The sequence below is a fragment of the Aulostomus chinensis genome, chromosome 22 (genome assembly GCF_037954235.1).
Source record: "Aulostomus chinensis isolate RoL2024-O1b breed Wild chromosome 22, RoL_Achi_v1.0, whole genome shotgun sequence".
NCBI classification, from domain to species: Eukaryota; Metazoa; Chordata; class Actinopteri; order Syngnathiformes; family Aulostomidae; genus Aulostomus; species Aulostomus chinensis.
In genome coordinates this window covers 6,764,766-6,783,804 of record NC_141341.1, presented here as the reverse complement: position 1 = coordinate 6,783,804, position 19,039 = coordinate 6,764,766, and the positions used below count along the sequence as shown (strand labels likewise).

Genomic DNA, 19,039 nt, shown 5'->3' with positions numbered 1-19,039 from the left:
TGTGTCCTCCGTGTGTGCAGAGTCCATGAAGGGTGATGTGACAGCACTGGAGGACAGTCAGCTCCCAGGGCGCACTCTACGTCCACGACACTCACTGAGCGTTATATCAACATCCGCTTCTTCGCTGAGCAGCCTTAACCAGTACAGATTCTTCTCTCTTCATGCAAACTTTCTAGGGTTTCAGAAAATTATTTTTTTGATTGTTTTATGAAAAAGAGCAGATAGATGTTTGACGCTTAGCTCCAAATCTTTAGAAATGAACTGAAATATTCTAAATGGTACGATGCACTATAATAATCCGAGGTGGGTTGATTGATTTAATATAAAGCACAGATTCCCAACCACAGATTTATAAAGCTGTTACTTTACACGAGTGTCATAATAAGTTTATTCATTATCTTGCGTTTGCTCTGTTACACAGGCAGATTTGCATGATTATGCATGATAACTGCAGTTGGGGGCTCAAGAGTGTCATATAGAAAGTTTAATAAAACAGATGTAAGACATCAGACAGCAAGAATTTCTCCCTTTTGCTTTTCCTCAGGGCAGAGCCTGTATTGGTGCTTTGGTTCTGTTTAGCATTTAATGTCCTGTGCGTGTGAAGTTGTTCTTTATGACGGGTTAATTATCTGCTTTATTTCCCCTTTTTCCGTCCTCACCTGTGTCCCTCTATTTGGAGTCTCGTCCAGTTCCTTTCGAGCAGCCGTTTTTCTTGCATGTCTTTGTTTTTTTGGACGAGTCCTTCTGACAGACATCTTGTGTCGACCGTCAGCTCGTCTCTATTTGTCTGCCTATCTGACGGCTTTCCTGTCATCACCTCAAGAGCAGATCTGAAAATTCTCCCTCTCCCAATGTGACCGCTGCTATCGAGTCATTCTTCCTGCTTCATGGTTGTGACATTTTAGACTTTTATACATTTTACTTGACAGCTGACAGGATATCAAGGGGCGAGAGGAGATGTGAATCAGCAATTTTGCAGGGTTATAGCAATTGTGGTAACAATTGCTGGGTTCTTTTCTTGCATTTTAAGTCTTGTGAACAGTGTGTCCTGAACATCCCTCAGATGCTGGTTCTGGAGGCCAGCTCAGCACGCTCCTCAAACTCTTCCTGACCTATTTTTGCAGTGTGCCATCTTGATATGCAACAGCCTTTCTGCAAGTGCCACGTGTTAAAAAACAAAACAAAACAAACCTATGATGACGTGGAGCAAAGGTTTCCTAGCACAAGATAGCCCAGCCCATCCATTCCTGCTTCCAACACATCGACTTCAAATTCGTGCTGCCTCTTATGTCCCCACCCTCGAAAGCTGCCGTGGTAACAAGACGGTCAAAGGTTATTCACTTGAAGTCTCAGTGGCGTTAATGTAGCAGCAGATTTGATTGGTGTTGCTTCTCCAGATTATGACTATCTAATGGTACTTAAACACCCCTACACGCTGATAACCGTGGAAATATTCTGTTTTTGTAACTATTTCTGAACACCAGCCGGGGGAATTTCCAGGGTTGCCTGTGTAGCTTTAGTGAGCTGGCGGTTTTACAAAACTCTTTCAAGAAAGGACTGTTTTGTCTGATTACAAAGAACACAAACAACACCAACGTTGCATCAACCAGAAAAACAAAATCAAGTTTATACTGCATGACACCTCACTGGGTCTCTCACGGGCAGATACTTCCATCACGTTGTTGTGATTACTCAGTTCCAGGAGAGTGAAACAAAAATTATAAGCTGCAACTTTTATGATATGGAAGCAATCAATAAGCTATAGTGGACTCTTAAAGGAAATATCGCTCTTCTCCAAATGGAAATGATAGGAGTTCTGCTCTAATAGTTGCAGTTCTTCTTTCTGTCACTAGATGGCAGTGTTTGCAATCATTTAGATGGCGTCCCCTTGGAAGATGTCAGTTTGAGGTTGGGTTGTGGCAACCACAGTATGACTTTCAGCAGGCAAGAAAACCATCAGTCAACCACGCATCAACTCTAACTTGCACCTAAAGCGTCAGTCTTGGCATTCTTAAGGATCTGGATTTTGACATCAAATCAACAAAAACAAGTCCATGATTTCCACATAGAACAGAAGACACAAATGCAACATACACAACAATATAGTCTTTATTTCAGACCAACAGATTTGTTTGTTTTAAATCTCAGATTGACACATAAATACAGAAACAACAGGATGTTTTAATGAGCTGCTACAATTGGTACAATTAAATCTCTCACTCACACACACTCACAGCGCACCATGTCACACACACTCACAACACGCTTCAGCTCACATGAACTACCCTGGGCTGCAGATGATGTCACGTCAAACAAAGTGATGATGTCGTACCAACGGGACGTCGGATGAGGTCATTGCTTTAAGGACGTCATAGCGTCTTCTAGAAGTGTGAACTCACACACACACGTGTGGGCGATTTTAGCTACCACCTAACTATGAAGAAACATAGAAGTCATGAAATTGATACTAATCACCATGACTGTGTTGAGTCAGTGTGTGTGTGTGTGTGTGTGTTGTTGTGGACTTCCCAGTGTGTGTGCAACCAGGGAGGGCCGTCGTACTCGTTCAGTTGTTGTTGAGGACCCACCATGAGGCTGAGGGGGAGATAAAAGACAAACATTCACTGGTTCTTCTTCTCTCTGTGGTTTATTCACACACAAATGTAACCTGATCATTTAACACTTACGATATTTAGATAAATACAAAAACGTGACACAAATGATTTTGTATGTCTCCTGAAAGCCTTTGATCAGATCTATTCAGATGTGTTGCATGAGTTCAAACACGCATTTGTAAGCATCATCAGTCTATTGTCTCTCCATACCTGAGGATTCTACGAGTCATCAGGACAAAGCGAAGATAATATTAATCATCTTAATTTCATTCGATCAGTTTCAACGTGTGAGTGGAACTGTTTAGTATCCTACCAGGAACCAGCATGGTGGTTAAAGTCTCAGGAGTTTCCAGGAAGTCCACGTTCCCCCTCTGGAAGGTCTTACTGTAGTTGGTCTGCAGGTGGCTGGACGGAAGACAAGAAACTCAAAATATAAAATCCTCCTGAGACAGCTCGGGTTTGTCCAGGGCGAGGGACAAATGCAAGTATGAGCATACTGAGCAGCGGCTTCGTAAACCGGCAGCAGACATAATGTGGAAGCAACTAAAAGCACACCAATAGAAAGAGTACGTATGAATATATACGGGAAAGAAAAAACTAATTTTTCTGTATAAAAATGAAGGATTTTGCAGTACAAAATTCTTATAGAATAAAGGCAATAAAATGCAGATTTAAAAAAAAGAAGTTTTATCCTATTTTCCCAGTCTAGTTCTAATAGTCAACAGGCAACGATTTGAAGTCCCTCATTCACGTGACATGGAAGCTATCAGGATACAAAAAGAACAGATACATTGCTGTATATGAAACATGAATGGATTTTACATTAAAATATTAATTTGAAATATAGGAGGCAATAAAAAGAAACAAAAAGAGGTGTGTTATATACTTCTAGTCAGGTACTAAAATTAGAACTGGAGTTCCCTGTTCACTTGACACGGAAGCTATTGAAAAGTAACTCTTTGGCAGTCTATGAAACATTGATGAATTTTGTACTAAAATATTCATGTAGCAGAAATACTGCATTGCAGTTGTATACCTCCGTCGAGTGTGCCTGTCACAGTGACCTTGACCTTTTCCCTTTGACCACCATGTTTTCTGGCCAGTCCAATTGGATATTTTACCACATTTGAGGCAATGTCCTCAAGATGCTCCGGAGATGTTGTGAACTTGTGAGGTGATATTGACCTTGACCTTTGACCATTTACCAGCAAATCTTTGCTATTCATCCTGAAGTTCCAGGGGACAAATTGTGGCAAATTTGAAGGAATTCCCTCAAGGCACTCTTACGATATGACATTAACAAGAATGGAACGGGGGGGGGGACAAACTGAAAATATAATTCCTCCAAACCACTGTTGTTGCCATGGATACAAGAAAACAGAAACAGGAGTCTCAGGAGGTAGAACGATTGCCCCTGATGAGCAGATTGGCACCTTGTGTATTTATACTTAACATCCTCCCGCAGATATTGGCATGTCACTGAGCTAATCAGCAGCCGAGTCCAGATCTACAACTTTCTCGTTTCTGAGTGTCTGCTGAGAGAATTAAGTGGACGTGGTGCAATAATACAAATACGGATTCAAAATGTGAAGTTGCAGACATTTAAGACGTGAACACAAAGTCTCACTTTCTATCATCTCATAGCAGCACTCTTGGTTTCTTCATTCCTTTCATCCAAGTTTTACTGGGGACAACGTCGCTACTTGCAGTGCAAACCGAGATGTGTCCAAGCTGAGCAAGGGGATGTATTAGTCACGATGCATATGATGCAAGCTAATACTCACTTCTTCCACACGTTGTTGTGCTCCCAGAATTCATAGAGGATGAAGCGTGATTCATTTGCCAGCCGCTGAACTGCGATGCTGCCAAATGCAAAACAAGAGAGAGCACAAGTTACGTAATCGCTAATTAGAGCGCTACATCATGCCCCCCAACAGGCTCCCTGTCTCAGCAGCCTCTATTCTTTGTGGTTTCTCCCAGAAATTTGGGAATGTTTACTTCTTATTTTGTACTTAGAGAAAATCGCCATGACAAACCAAGTGAACGTCATGTTGTGCTTAAGGCTGCTGTATTTTTGGCTTAAACGAAAGTGACGGTGAATGTGATTCCATTTGTTCTACCCAGGCTGAATTTAGCCACAGATCGACAAGGATAACGCGGCTGACGCTTGAAATCTCCAGCTGAGGAGTAAAAATGTAAATGTTCTTTTGTCTTCTGATAGAGTGTTTTATGACCGAGTGCACGGCTTAAGGAGAGCAGTAAAATCTCCTGGTCATGCCAGTTTTCTGTTTATTTGTGATCATAACCTTTAACCCTAAATAACCCTGAATCGCATGAAAACTCCGGATTAAAGCACTGAGACACCCTGTTCTCATGATAACTGATGTATGGCTATCAGTTTGTCTGTAAAACAATTAGTTGAGCTCACAATTTGAATAGAGATGTTAATGACTAGGCCAGACAAATTAAGAGACTGGAAGTCTCCTCAGAAACCCAGAGCCGAGGAACCACAGTCCAGCAGCACAAACGGAGCGGCCGTCTTTGGGATAAACCGTGAGCTTTCTTCATCGCCTGCTGAGTGTCCACTCGTGTGTTACTGACTAAAGTATTACTTTAGAAGCTGTGTAACGAATGGAAAGTACCTTTTAGTGATGTCTTTCTGGTCACACAGTGTCCTCTCTGTTATCTGAACTGTTGAATATGAGCTTTAACACTCGCGGCGCCTTCCTGACATCTTGTGCTTGAGGCAACTGCGTAGTCAGCGCTGCTCAACACTCACACGAACATGTTTAAACAACAGAGAGCCAGTCGGTGGTTTCTAGGCTGATTCCATTTCCAGGATCCAGCAAAAATACATGTTACATTTTATGACAGAGAGAGAGAGTGTGGAGTCCAAAGGGACGATGCTTTTGTGAGACTGAAATATGAGTCATATGGGCAAGAACTTTATGGAGCCTTCTACAGTCTCAGGGTGAACCAACACAGCTTATTATGAATCCATTTCTTTATTTATGTGGACTGCTTCCTACTTTTCCTGTTTAAATGTCATTGTTGTGGTTGTGTTTTTTTTTTCTTTATAGAGAAAGACAAAGTCAAAATGATACAAACAGAACAAAGAGAGTCTAAACTGACTGTAGACATCCGGTCTGAGCGCAGGCACACTCCATGTACTGTCTGAGAGCCAGACGAAACTCCTCCAGCTCTTCCTCCAGGACCGAGAGCTGCCTCTGGACGATGAGGATGTGCTATGAACGCGTGCGCGCGCGCACACACACACACACACACACACATACAGAGCACACACACACACACACAAATGATAACATGTAAAGTCAGAGGGTCATCATTAGCTTCTGTGGCTACAGTGCGCGAGGGAGCTGGGGGCGTTCAGACATCTTAAGACCAGTTTTCACGTTGGCTCAGCATGTTGCCACAGCGATGGTGACTCACAGAGGACTGCAAGGTGAACACACACATCTTTTATAATAAGTGTTAGAAAAGGACAGTGAAGATCTTGGCTGGAGTGTTCAATCTAATACACAAAAACTGTACTCCAAAATAATGTGTACAGAACACCTCTTCTACATTCTCTTTAATCCAATGTGCTGATGACAAGCGAATAAATGATTTAACGCCTGAGTCAATGAGCAACCCCGAGCCCATCGGCTACGGATGCTGAAGATTTTGTGCAGACAGCAGATATTTGTGCCAAGACTTCCTCTGTTTGTGGTTTCTGTTGTCAGATTAGCAACTTCAGATGAGAAAGCGACATTTATGACTCAATGGTTTCACGTTTGATACGAATGCAGATGAATTAACAAAATAAATCATCATCAGATGATGCAGATGTTTTGGAAGATGCGACGAGTCTGTGCGTTCCACCTCTCTTGCGAAACATGAAAGGAGATAGCAGTGAATGTTTGGCCCACATCTGGCCCAAGACAAGCCCAGCTCCTTATATTAATGCCACATCTGGTCCACACAACACTGCCTAGGCTGCAGGAGCAGAAGGACTTAAAAGTTTCCTGGATCAGCCCTGAATGTGCCTGCTATCAAAGAGGCCAAGTCAAACACGATCAATACTACACACAAACATTTCTGGTGCCTAAATAATTGTTGTGTTCATATTCAGAATCTATCTGTGGAGTTTAGTGAACCAGCGAACCTTCAGGATTTAACCTTGAAAATGACAAGTGTGAATAGACGACAGCAGGAAATGAGAGGAAATAGAGAAATAGTGACAGAAACCTGATAATCAGAGGGGTTGGTGGGTAGAGGAAGCCTGCGGGCCAGAGGTGCACTGTGTATGTTACTGACGTATGTGTGTGTGTGTGTGTGTGATTGATGAACACTTCAGGACCCTCGCTCGGTGACTAATTTGAGAGAAAGACACACACACACACACACACACACAGACACACACACACTCGGGGACACACACGCTCCAGCATGTAATCACACAGGGACACCATCACACATCAGACCCTTGTTGTGGGTCAATTCTGTTTTGTCTCCCAGCAGCACATTTACTTCCTGTGACATGCAGCAATAAACCAATCACGTATTGATTCATTCCCACACGGGAGGAGACGTCGGTGCCAAAGCAGTCATGAGACATGACAGAGCCATGCAATATTCACATGCATGGTTTCCTTCAGAAAAACTAGTGTGTGATGCTGCTGGGATACATGCTGTGACACCACACACACAAAAAACACACGAATTCCACACGCAAAATAATTCTTCATCAAATTTTACACGTTAGATATCAAAAATCGCCGACTGACTCGTCCTCCCACCTGCCCACCTGCTGCTCATGACCCTCGTCTGTGAAAGTCTGTACACTGAGTCTAAAACAGGGACACAAACGGAGCAAAGGAAGAGGGGGGAAAGCGCTTCTGACATGTTTCAGCCCTGCTGTTGCTATGACAACAGGCGAGCGCTTGTCATCGCTGTGGCCTCCCATCACTAATACGCCGCCATGTGAGAACAGAGCGACACAAACTGGTGGCAACAGGCAGAAAGAAAGTCAGAAAACTCACCAGTTTGCTTTCCAAGACCTCCTCCTCAACTGGCTCCAGTCGAATCTCCTGCAGAGGAGAGTTCAGGAGAAACGTTAGACTCTCAAAGACACGCTGGTAAGACGCGCCAACGGAGCTGGACTGTGTGATTCTAACAGCATTTATGTGGGGTTCAACACAGTTTTACTGTTTAATTTGGCTATACTGTAGTATAACTGAAGTAGTATTGGGGGTATAACTGAAGACTTTTGCCACATTTTATTTTATTTTTATTTTACTAATCTTCTGAGCGCTGAGGATCTACACTTTGCCTTTAACTAAAAAAACAAAAGGAGGAATGTCAATGACTGAGGAGGAATTAAGAGTAAAAAAACATGTCCAGGGTGAAAGTGGAATAGTTTAGATGAGTTCGGTCAAGAAAATAAACGCAAGCAAAATGCTGCACGTCATTATGCAATGCAAATAATACCATAAGTTTATAGTTTTAAAAATAATAATTCACTCATTTGAAAAGACTACTATTCATCATTAAAAAGATCGATATATATTAAATTATTCAATTAATCCACTGTACGATCCCAAAAATACTCAATGACCAAAATAATCAATAACTATAATCTATGACGGTGAAATTATGTCAATTACATTGGAAGCAAAGAGTTGCAGGGCTGAAAGACTGAGAAAAAAAAAATCTAATTATGATTATTTTAATACAAAAAGGAACTCTTGTGTCATTATTCACATATGAATTGAAAACCATTCTGAAATGATAATGGAGTGATTTTTCCACGGATCTGTAAACGTTTCATCTACAGGCAGGGTTATCTGTGCAGCATCACAATTCCTCATTGAAACAGTACACTGACACACATTTGACCTTTGACCTTTGTGATTCCTCATGCGTTGTGAGGGAGCAGGCAGTAGGAAGATGTTCCAACAGGCTCTGTGCGTCAGTGAACAGGTTACGTGGCAGTTGTGTGAAAATACCTTCTCACGCTGACTCTTTATTTTGAAAGAAAAAAGAAGAAAAACTCCCACATTTGCTCTAGTTAACATTTCTCTTCTTATGTCCTGTCTAGTCAGCAACCAGCTAGGAAGAAGGATGAATTTGTGAGGCTGAAAGAAAGCTTGGATCTTCATACAAGAGGATCTTCAACCAGTTTTGGGAGGAAATAGCGGACCTTAAAACAGTGTACAAATCATACAGTTGAATCTGCAGCTACACCGTTGTATGTCTGGACAATTTTCTGCGCTCATGTGCTAAATACAGTCCATATATTTTGGGAAGGGATTTCAAACCAACCACCTTCTCAACTTTCAGGTGATGCAGCCCCCTGTTGGGAGTTTATATATTGCGCTTTTAATTACATTAAAAACAAATCATTTCATTTGAGGGTCCAGGTTTATCCGTGGTCACCGAGTCCACGGCGGCGATGTTGGACTCTTAAAATGTGTCAGACTTCATGATACTACGTCGCTTTGGACAAAAGCGTCTGCTAAATGAAATTGTAGAATTGTAGAATGATACTTTCGGCACATTCACATATGTTGCAGCGGTGCGGCTAGTTTCTCCTCGCCGGTTGTACGGATATGTGTGAGTTTGGAACGTGGGAAGGTGTTAACGTGGACGTAATTTGTGTTTCATTGGAGAGGGTGATGCAAAGACCAGATGGAGATGAAAAGAGGGGTATAAAAATAGTAGAGGGTGGAGAGAAATGAAGAAAGAAAGCAGGTCACCTTTTGTTCTAAACGGTCGATAAGCTTCTGCAGTCTGTTGACCTGGGTCATCCACTGGCTGTCTTCATCATAAGCACCTATAGTGGAGACACAGCAAGAGATGGGTTTTATTCAGAAAGGTGACGGGATGATGAAAGGGGCAGCGTACATTGGCTGCATTCAAACATTTTGGGTCATCGATTCTTGTCTTTTTTTCCCACCGAATTCTCTGAAATGTTGTCTGTTTCCTTTCATGTCCTGCAACAAACAATCGTGGCGATCAATTTAAGAGCTCTGAGGCCTGTAATCCAATTTTATGGCTTCAACATAAAATAGCTGAATCCGCAATGGAGGACTGAAGGAGAAACCGCTGTGTGCAAAGAACAGTTAAATACGTACAACAATCAGCCTGAGAGAATAATACCACAGAAGAAAACCGATGACAGGAGATTCAACAGGAGCACATGCAAAAATACGGATTACAAAGTTAATGTCTACATCTTGAACGCGTACTCCAGATTTGATTCGGTTTGCTTGCATCTTACACTTGTAAAACTATCTGAAATTGTTTCAGGGCTGAAGTGGCGTTGCTGAATACTTTATTTCTTATCGTGAACTTTTCGCAACAGGAAAACATTTACATATCAAAAACCTCAGCTGTGTAAGTACATCGATGGTTGAATTTTCCAGATTTCTTCCTTTTAGACATCTGCTATCAACCTTTTTTTCCAGATTTTTCTTTATTTTAATTTACTTTGGACTGTTAATGTTTCAGCTCACTCCACTCTGAAACCTTAAAATCCAGTACATTTTCAAGTAGAAATTTAATTTTAGAAGAAATGTTTGGCTCTTTCATTCAGCAACATTCGCATTGCCTTTCCTGCAGCCGTTCCTTATTCTAGTTTTCAGAGCGAATATTTTTTTTGATTAAAGTTGTTAGGTAGGAAAAAGCTAACAACACTTTTCAACACTGCAACAAAGAAAAGAAGCAGACAAAGCTGTCAGCCATCATCTTATCACATTAATGGTAACATCCTTTGTGTATGTGATTGCAATAGTATAAAGGCATCAAACTTGATATTTCTATTTTTCGTATTGCCTCTGGCGTGCACAGAGACTTAATGTGGTAAAAGTTTAATAGATTAATACAGGCTGACACACTGTCACGTCACAGCTGGGAGTCTTAAGGAGGTCATTTTCATTTTGCATGCACACATGCAGAAGCCCAAGTTAGACTCCTGCAAAATGCCAGAACACTGATAGACTTTGATCGCTAACACAAAGGGAAACAACCCTCATCTTCAGTCTCTCTCCACTTTCTTTCTCACACCTACACAACCGTCCCTCCCCTCCTGTGATCTGTTTCCTGGCCTGTGGAGACTCGCTGCTGCTTTTCGTGCTGCTGCCAGCGTTGAGATAATATAACAAAAGACAGGAAAACAACGCAAAACCATGAAACATGACAAGAGAAAGTGATACATCCACGCATGGCGTGTGTGGCTGAGAAACTCCGACTCAAACCAACAAACCTGACCTGAATTGACGAGACTGAGCAGCGGATTATTGGGAGACAAGCTGCTGTTCCTCTGGAGCCTCCGATTGGAGCGACGCCCCGACCACTGGATGGACAGAACCTCGGGCTTCAGAGGGCCCTGTCTGGGGACCACATGGGGCAGTTATTCAGACATCATGAGTATTTCTACACATTTTATTTAACTTCTTCTTACTTTAAACGCCACACCAAGGGTCCTGATCTTCTGTGTGTCAAGTTGGTATTGAGAGGACCTCAGGATGAGTTTTGATTATCGTTAACTGGTGAGCGTATGTGCACATTTGGTGCAAACACAACTTTTTTTTCCTTTTCCTTTTCTTTTTTTTTTACAAAGGGTTTTTACTCCATTTTCCTGTGCATTTAATTATTCCAATATCTGACTATGTTTGATAGGCAATAATTACAAATTTTGGGAACACAACACAATGTGAACACAGCAAAAATCAGTGTAAAAAAAACAACAATGTCAATATTCCTATCAACACTTAGAGCTTTCTCACAAAGGAGGGTGTTAACCACCTCTGAAATCAGGAGAGGGTGTGAAGCCTTCCGCATACGAAACACCAGAAAATAAAGACAAATGCAAACTCTTCATGGTGGAACAGCGATATCAGTCAGAGATTCAGACAAAGAAAATGTAAAAATCTCCACAGTGTGGAGATGTTCAGCACCCTGGCTTAACAAATGTAATAATAGAAGAGTTTCTTTGTTTTTAAAACATTTGCAAAAGACTATAAATCTTTCATTTATTGTTGTTTGGTCAACACTGATAATGAGCAAAACTGGGCTGTCATGATCAGACGTGCCTACATTAAAAATGAATTCATAGCAAAATAAATCTGGAACATTTCTTTGTATATGAACTTATGCATTAATCAACTGTAAATCTCTAGGTTTTACACACATGTGAGGTAGCTTCTACATGCAGAGATCATGTGATGCATTTTCTCTAATTCATAATTAAAAATACTGAAGTGTTGCTTGTGCTGCAGGGAGATGGGTACTAGAAATTCTCCTTTCCACATCTGGGGAAACTGCAGTATAATTAATTCACGAGCCGCAGTGACACGTCTATGCGTGATGTATGGAGGAGGGGGAATTGATGACAGGTCCCACTCGGCTGGCCAATGACTCATTTTCTTGGCTACGTAGCGGCTTTAATTGCCATCGCGATCAGTGGTAGAGCAAGATTCCCCCACAGCCTACATGTCAGTCGAGAGAGAGAACGAGGGAGTTAGGAGGTAAAAGCAAAGCTCCAGGACCTTTTCGCGTTCACGTCTCAAATGTTTCATTACCAGCTCAAAAGTGGGTTTTTAATCCACTGAGTCATCAAGACTGATAATCTGCCCTGTAAAACCTTCTCAGAGCAAAGAATTTGTCTTCGCGAGTATCTTTTTTGTCAATGATAGTTTGCCTCTGGGTCACGAGTAGGGATGAATATGAACTCATCCGCAGCCTCTTCACACGTGTAAAGCTGACCACAGAAACCAATTTAAAGCCATCAGAGACGCAGCCGGATCCTCTAGGTGATTGCTAGAAGAGAGTGATTGCATTCAGATTCATGAGGGAATATCTCAAGTCTGTCAATTCACAGAAGGATGCTGGAGAGAGAGAAGCAGTTCTGGGAGCGAGGGACAGTCAGACTCTGAGATGACATGAGAGGGAAAGAGTGAGAAAAATGCCAGGAGTAAACAGGAGGAGAGGAAGGAAGAGCTGGTGGAGGGTTGGGTTTTTTTTGGACTGAAATGGGAATTATATGAACCCCATTTTATTCTCCTTCTGAGAGCAACACGTCCACAGCAAAAAAGCATCTGTAATGCTTTTACAGTGAAGTAAATCAACTGTTACTGCTAAAAAAGAACGTTGTGAACTGGGCGTATTTGATCATGTGGTATGATTTTACCTCAGGTTGATTCATTTGACAAGACTGTTTGGGCCTCCAATTATGAACATCAATCAACTCATGTGCTTCAGGTGCTTTAATTAATTCAGATGATAAAAATGCAAAAAAAGTGTGTCATAACCCTTCCATGTAACACAACATGAGCAGAGTACCAACAGGATACCGACACACAGGCTATACCACATCTTGTTGCGCACTCATACAGAGGTGAGTCATCATCGCTAATGAACCAAATGCACCAGGGCCATGCCTGTGTTCTGAAGCAGATGGATCAAGTACCGCATGAATCCACACACACACACACACACACACACACACACACACACACACACACACACACACACACACACACACACACCAAGCCCCCACAACAAGTGCCTGAGGCATAATCAACAACAGAGAAGGCCACCGGGTGAGGGTCATTTCTACGCATGGAAATCACATGGTCGCATTCCTTTCAAAGCTAAATTGTTTTGCAAACCACTGCTGAGCGCATGGTGGGGGTGTTTTTAAGATGGCGGGCTACTGCTATATAATGTAATTCACAGCAGTCAGATATTGTACTAATAAATAATCAAGTTCTTTTCTTTTTATTTTCCTCAACTCCGAACGACAACCACTCCGAACTTTTTCCATTCCCCGCTGTGCCTGGTCACCTCCACCATCCCCCCACAGGAGGTGGATTTAGACAATACATAATAAACCCCAGATACCTGCAGGTTTACAGGAGAGTGTTCCAGCATCGCAACTTTGATAACACAATCATTTAAAAGTACTTAGCAAAATGTTAGATAAGATGTGAGGAGTGTAATTATGGGTGACACTGTACGTTTTGTCCATGTTTTAAAGCTTGATTGTGTGTGTGTGTGTGTGTGTGTGTGTGTGTGTGTGTGTGTGTGTGTGTGTGTGTGTGTGTGTGTGTGTGCGTGTGTTTTGCGCGTGTGAAAAGGTTACTTCTCTTGGCGAGTCTGCTCCGCTGTGGTTTCCATGGCACACTCAAGCGAGCTTTGAAGGGAGTGAAGTTGATTGGTTGTCTCCTTTAGCAGGAAGCGGGTCACAAACTGCTCCAGGTGGGTGGACTCCTGATAGTCCTGTCAATCAAGACGAGGAGGAGGAGTTAGAGTGGGTGGAATGAGGCAGAAAATAACAGTCAAATGAGAAGGGTAGTGTGACATGTTTCAGCTCTAAGTCACACAAGTTCAATTAAAAAACACATACTAGATTAGTCATTTGGAACTGTACTTCCAGAGCAGTAGAGGTGGAGAAGAAATGAGAAAATAAGAAGAGGAGGAACAACTATTAGCTTCAATTTTATCACCTGACATCTCTGGTCTGCCCAAATCCTCCCTCCTAATTGTGTTAAATCATTTATGGTTGTCTGTCATCTGCCAACAGAAAAATACATGAAGCATAAAACATTCTTTTTTTCATACATAGGGAGCATTTTAAGACACTACACTAAACACTAAAACACAACAAAGTAGAGCCCAAAAAATGCTAATATCAATAACGCTATGGTACCTATAATACACATATGTGTGTATGTGTGTGCGCGTGTGTGTGTGCACAGTAATGAGTTGCTCCATTGTCAATGCTCCATCCCTTTACCAGGTTTGGTGGCAGCACCACATTTTCTCCATAACTGTGCAAACAGAAAGACAAACAAGCTGGCAGATGTGGGCGCTCACCATCTGATCAGCCTCTCCAATCATTCCAATCATCCATCATTCCTGAATATCTTCATAGTCGGCATATTTTATAGATCTTCACAGGGCTTTTAATCTTCCGAATGCTAGAGACACACCAAATTCAACAACGTTTCATGTAGATGCATCAAATCGGTCTTGCTGGCAGGGAAATGATTTGTGACTCAAGTTTAGCTTGATAGCTTGACAGTTAGAAACCTTCTCATTTTACAGCAAAGATGTATATTTCTGAAAACATTTGAAGCAAATACAGCAATCGCGCTTCATATTTAATCTGCTCCCCCGACTTTTCGAGTTTGATTGACTTTGTTTGCATAAAGTAGAGGATGAGATGTGATTATGCAAATTCAGGTGCGTTGCACAACTTGACGTGCCGTATCCATCACGCACAATGAGAACCAAAGACCTCACAGCGAATACCAGATGTTGTGTGCCTCTAGATTATGCTGAACAAATTTTCATCTTCTGTGATGAAATTAAAAAAGTAATTCAGATACAGAAGAAAGGAAATTAGTAATATAATAGCAGAATAATAAATCAGGATGTAATAAAACCATTGAAAACCACAAAAATCCATAGGACGGTGAGCTCAAGGTTGCTAAAGTGTTGTGAAGACCTGACAGGAACTACAACTAAGCAATAGGTTTCATTTCACATTGTCATTTGATCCATAAGATATTCATGAATGCAGCTTTAAATAATGAATTCTGATGTTTTATTTTTCTCGTTGCAACACAAATGTACCGCTGATTTTGGTGATTCTTAATGATGCTTCTAATTGGCACACGTTGGCATCAATTTTGGGGAACGTTTCCATTTTCCAAAGTATTTTTAGAAATAACAATGGAGTCTACTATTTATTATTTGCTGAGACAAAGGTACCTTTATTGTGTGGCAGGCTGGCAGGCTGAGACGGAGAGCTGATGGGAACAAATCCAACTGGCATTTTGAGAAGGATCATTTGCCATGCAGAGAAGAGAGCAGCAAGGCTGAGTGTGTTGTTTTGGATCTATTCAAAGGTGAATTAAGGATTTTGGGGCGTGAAATTGATGTTTGCACAATCGCACCTGCTCTCACATTTATGAGCATCACGCGTGTTTACGTACCAGACTAACAATGAGTGATTTGGAGAGGAACAGGACAAATGTATCAATGTGTGCTGAAATGTTGTGTGTGGAAGGCAGAGACAGGAAATATGTCGGCATCTTTTTGGATTGTAAAAGCAGCCTGTGGGGAGATACACACACACACACACAAACACACACACACACACACACACACACACACACGATCGCTCACACGCACACGCGCACATAAACTCATTAATTAGAGTAAGCTAAGATGATGCGCGGGGGTCTCCTGTGAGGAAGCTCAACTCTCACAGCTTGTCTGGAATACAGAGCACATCATTAAACTTCTTCCTGACCAAAAACTGAACTGCTTTGAGGTGAATTATGAGAAACTAGAGACCTCAATTTGCAGCAAATGGTAAACAGATTGCATATATATTACATATTTAGGCAAACTCATCATTCTTTTGGGTCACATAGCTGCACCAGATCTCATGGTTGCATGGTTCAGAAACAAGATGGCCCCCTTAACAGACATTTCCTTCATTTGTGGGCATTGTCGCTGTGTTATTCATTCAAATAGGATCAAGCAAAGAGTATGACTGATTCCTTTTCCACATAAAGTCACCAGAATAAATACTGAAACCATTTCACATGTGCAACACACCTTGAAAGTATTCCAGTTCTTAAGTACAACCAAGAGAGCATTTTATTGTGTTCCGTCTGTCGGAGCAGTTCTGGCTTCACTAAAACTAAAATTAAACTTCCTTTCAGTCGTCCACAACACTTCCAAACATGGTAGGATGATAGTCAGGAGGGGCGCCGGCTGATGACACATCTCGTAGGGGTTGATGTTTTTTTTTAAAGAGCATCTGTGGTCGTTACCTACGCTACGTTACTGTAGATGTTTGAGTGTGGACCAAAGTGAGCTTGGAGCCCAAAGGGCCCAGACCAACTAAGAGCAGCATTGCCAGATGATCATAGTCGTAGTTTCATTCAATGTCTGACATTCTAAGCAAACACGCGCGCGCGCACACACACACGCGTGCGTGCGCACACATACAAACTTAGTGGGAGTGAGTCACGAAAAATTGGTAAAGGTCAGTCCCCTGTCTGAGCATCTGAGCATGGACTACCTCCTGTGATGTGTGTGTGTGTGTGTGTGTGTGTGTGTGTGTGTACATGTGTGCATGTTTATGTGCGTGTGTGTGTGCCATTTTAAACAACTGAAGGTCTGCCTGATTTTTCTGCTCCTTGCCCATCCCTTGAACTGCAATTTTCAGCTCTACAAAAGGTCAATAAGTTCTTTGTTGAAAATGTTGCGTCTTTGTTTCTGCACAGGTTTACTTCAGAGTCTACAGCCAAATCAAGCTAAGCCTCCGAGTCACAGCTCTAACAACGTACCCCCCACTTAACACAGCAATCATAATTCACCGAGCAAAGGTCTGCTTTTAAAAGCTTGATTGCAGTTCCTCTTAGTAATGCCAAAAATAACTGATTGGAATCAGAAATGCTTTCTTAAAGGCCACCCACCAATGTCAGGGCTTGGGATTGAGCTGCACCAGTTACTAATTAATAACAGTTTTAATTGTAATTTATGCATTTTCTCCTCATCATAAACATTTGTGTTTCAACTACCAACAACTGACAACTGACACACAGCTGGTGCAAATAGCCTTTAGTTATCAACTTCATGATTAAAATTGTTAGTTTGTTTTGCAGGCATCCACATCACTTTCTTACAGTATATCATTTCCATAAATAAAAATCATAGTGCAGGATAAGGCGAGGAAACTATTGTGTCATTAATAATCTAATAATGTTAAGCATGAGGACACAGCGGCTTCCTCTAGCTGCAGGTGAGAAACACCTGAGCTGTGTTAGGGAAACTCTGAAGTCAAGGCTGAGAGCGCTTGAGTATGGGAAGGCTGTGAATCGCTTTGGCACGAATATCTGTGCCCGAGCAAACGAACGCTGTTAACAGATTTGTGTACACGCCTGACACAGTTTTAGACGCACGACCTCGTTCCGGCTCCCCCGCACGTGCACATGCGACGAATATATATACATGAGCTCAATGACAATTTTTCTAGTGCAAAAAAGAAACACCTCACAAATGCACAAGCAACCTGCCCCCTCACACACACACACACACACACGCGTATCCACAGCCAGACCACCCACTCAAATGCGGTTCTCAACCGAGACGACCAAGCTTCAGTCTGTGACTAATGCAGCATCTGTTCTCCTCTCCGGTCACTCGCATAGAAATGCTGCACGTCATTCCTTTGGTATCCTCCCCGCTGTAAAGTCACAGGAGTGTTTGATACCATGTAGATGATAAGGAGTAAACACTACTTGAAATGGAAGCATCAACGTAATCCAGACGGATCTGTTTTGACCAATCATTTTTATTTGTGTGGTTGTGAGGGGAAAAACTGTGCAGAGCATGTCGATGAAAGCCCAATTAAGATTCAGTTATTGTTGTATATTAAATCTGATTAAATGATGCAAAAGTCCACAGCAAGGTGAATAAATCAGTTTCATTACTCTTAATTGGAACGTGTCCACGCTGCCTGTGCCATCTCTCCTGCTTAAATTAGACGATTGTCAGAGCAAAGTAAATGATTTTGAAGTGCAATTTGAGTTTCGAGGTTCTGAAAGATTGCAAAACGATTCCAGACGGATCTGTATGTGTCATTTCCTCTGCAGGAATGAAGGATGAATTTCACTGTGTACTACCCCGGTTCAAGTTTTTGAAACCTATCTCAAAATGTATTTCTTTTTGAGTGAAAGGGTTTTTCAAGGGTGTATCTTGCAAAGAAAAGGTATGATTTGATCGCACTGACTTACAGTCTCTCCCCACATTGCTTTCTTTTCAGGCATACAGCAACATGTCTCAGTGTCCATCTGCAGGCAAATGGATTCCTCTGAAATAAGTATTCATTCACAGACCCCAGAGACACTGACTTTTCTGATCCCAGCTTTCCCTCTGGTGCCACAGCCTGCTTCGTGAAACCAGGCGGCTACTCCCTTGCTACTCCCACAGTTACAACATCTCATACTGAATTGAATTCCAGACATTCAACAGCACTAACTTGTTTTGAGATTTTAGAACTTTGCAATTCCACACTCACTTGCTCCTCCAGAGAAGAACCCAAAGCCTGTGAGACGTCAATCGCATCTGAAATTTGGCTGCTAGCTGACGTCGCCTCAACTTTGTGTTGCTTGTTCAGCAGCATTATGTACGTCTTAGGATTCTGCATTTTCCGTATTACACTAGTTGAACGTGTAAATGTCAAATTGTGAACTCTGTCTTCTGCCTGCTCACCCTTGGCCTGGTTGCCCACGCCCCGAGTTTTATTAAAACTTATTTTTAAGCTCTTTCCTGACTAATGTCTAATCCCTTTATGTGAGTCCAGGTTTCCTGAATATTACCGAACACATTCATCTTCC

At 41.9% G+C, this 19,039-nt stretch overlaps 1 protein-coding gene across 1 annotated transcript in view; it reads right to left on the bottom strand.

Annotated features, from left to right (window-relative positions):
- Window positions 1-2,101: 2,101 nt before the first annotated feature.
- The window catches only part of necab1 (N-terminal EF-hand calcium binding protein 1), a 33,283-nt gene continuing 16,345 nt past the window's right edge, over window positions 2,102-19,039 (bottom strand). The window contains exons 6-13 of the mRNA XM_086193603.1: window positions 13,762-13,898; window positions 10,887-11,008; window positions 9,374-9,450; window positions 7,658-7,705; window positions 5,748-5,860; window positions 4,400-4,477; window positions 2,929-3,020; window positions 2,102-2,595 (exon numbers count right to left, since the gene is read on the bottom strand). Of these exons, the coding sequence (XP_086049729.1) occupies window positions 2,567-2,595; window positions 2,929-3,020; window positions 4,400-4,477; window positions 5,748-5,860; window positions 7,658-7,705; window positions 9,374-9,450; window positions 10,887-11,008; window positions 13,762-13,898 (696 nt within the window). The 3' untranslated portion in view covers window positions 2,102-2,566. The remainder of the gene's footprint in view (window positions 2,596-2,928; window positions 3,021-4,399; window positions 4,478-5,747; window positions 5,861-7,657; window positions 7,706-9,373; window positions 9,451-10,886; window positions 11,009-13,761; window positions 13,899-19,039) is intronic.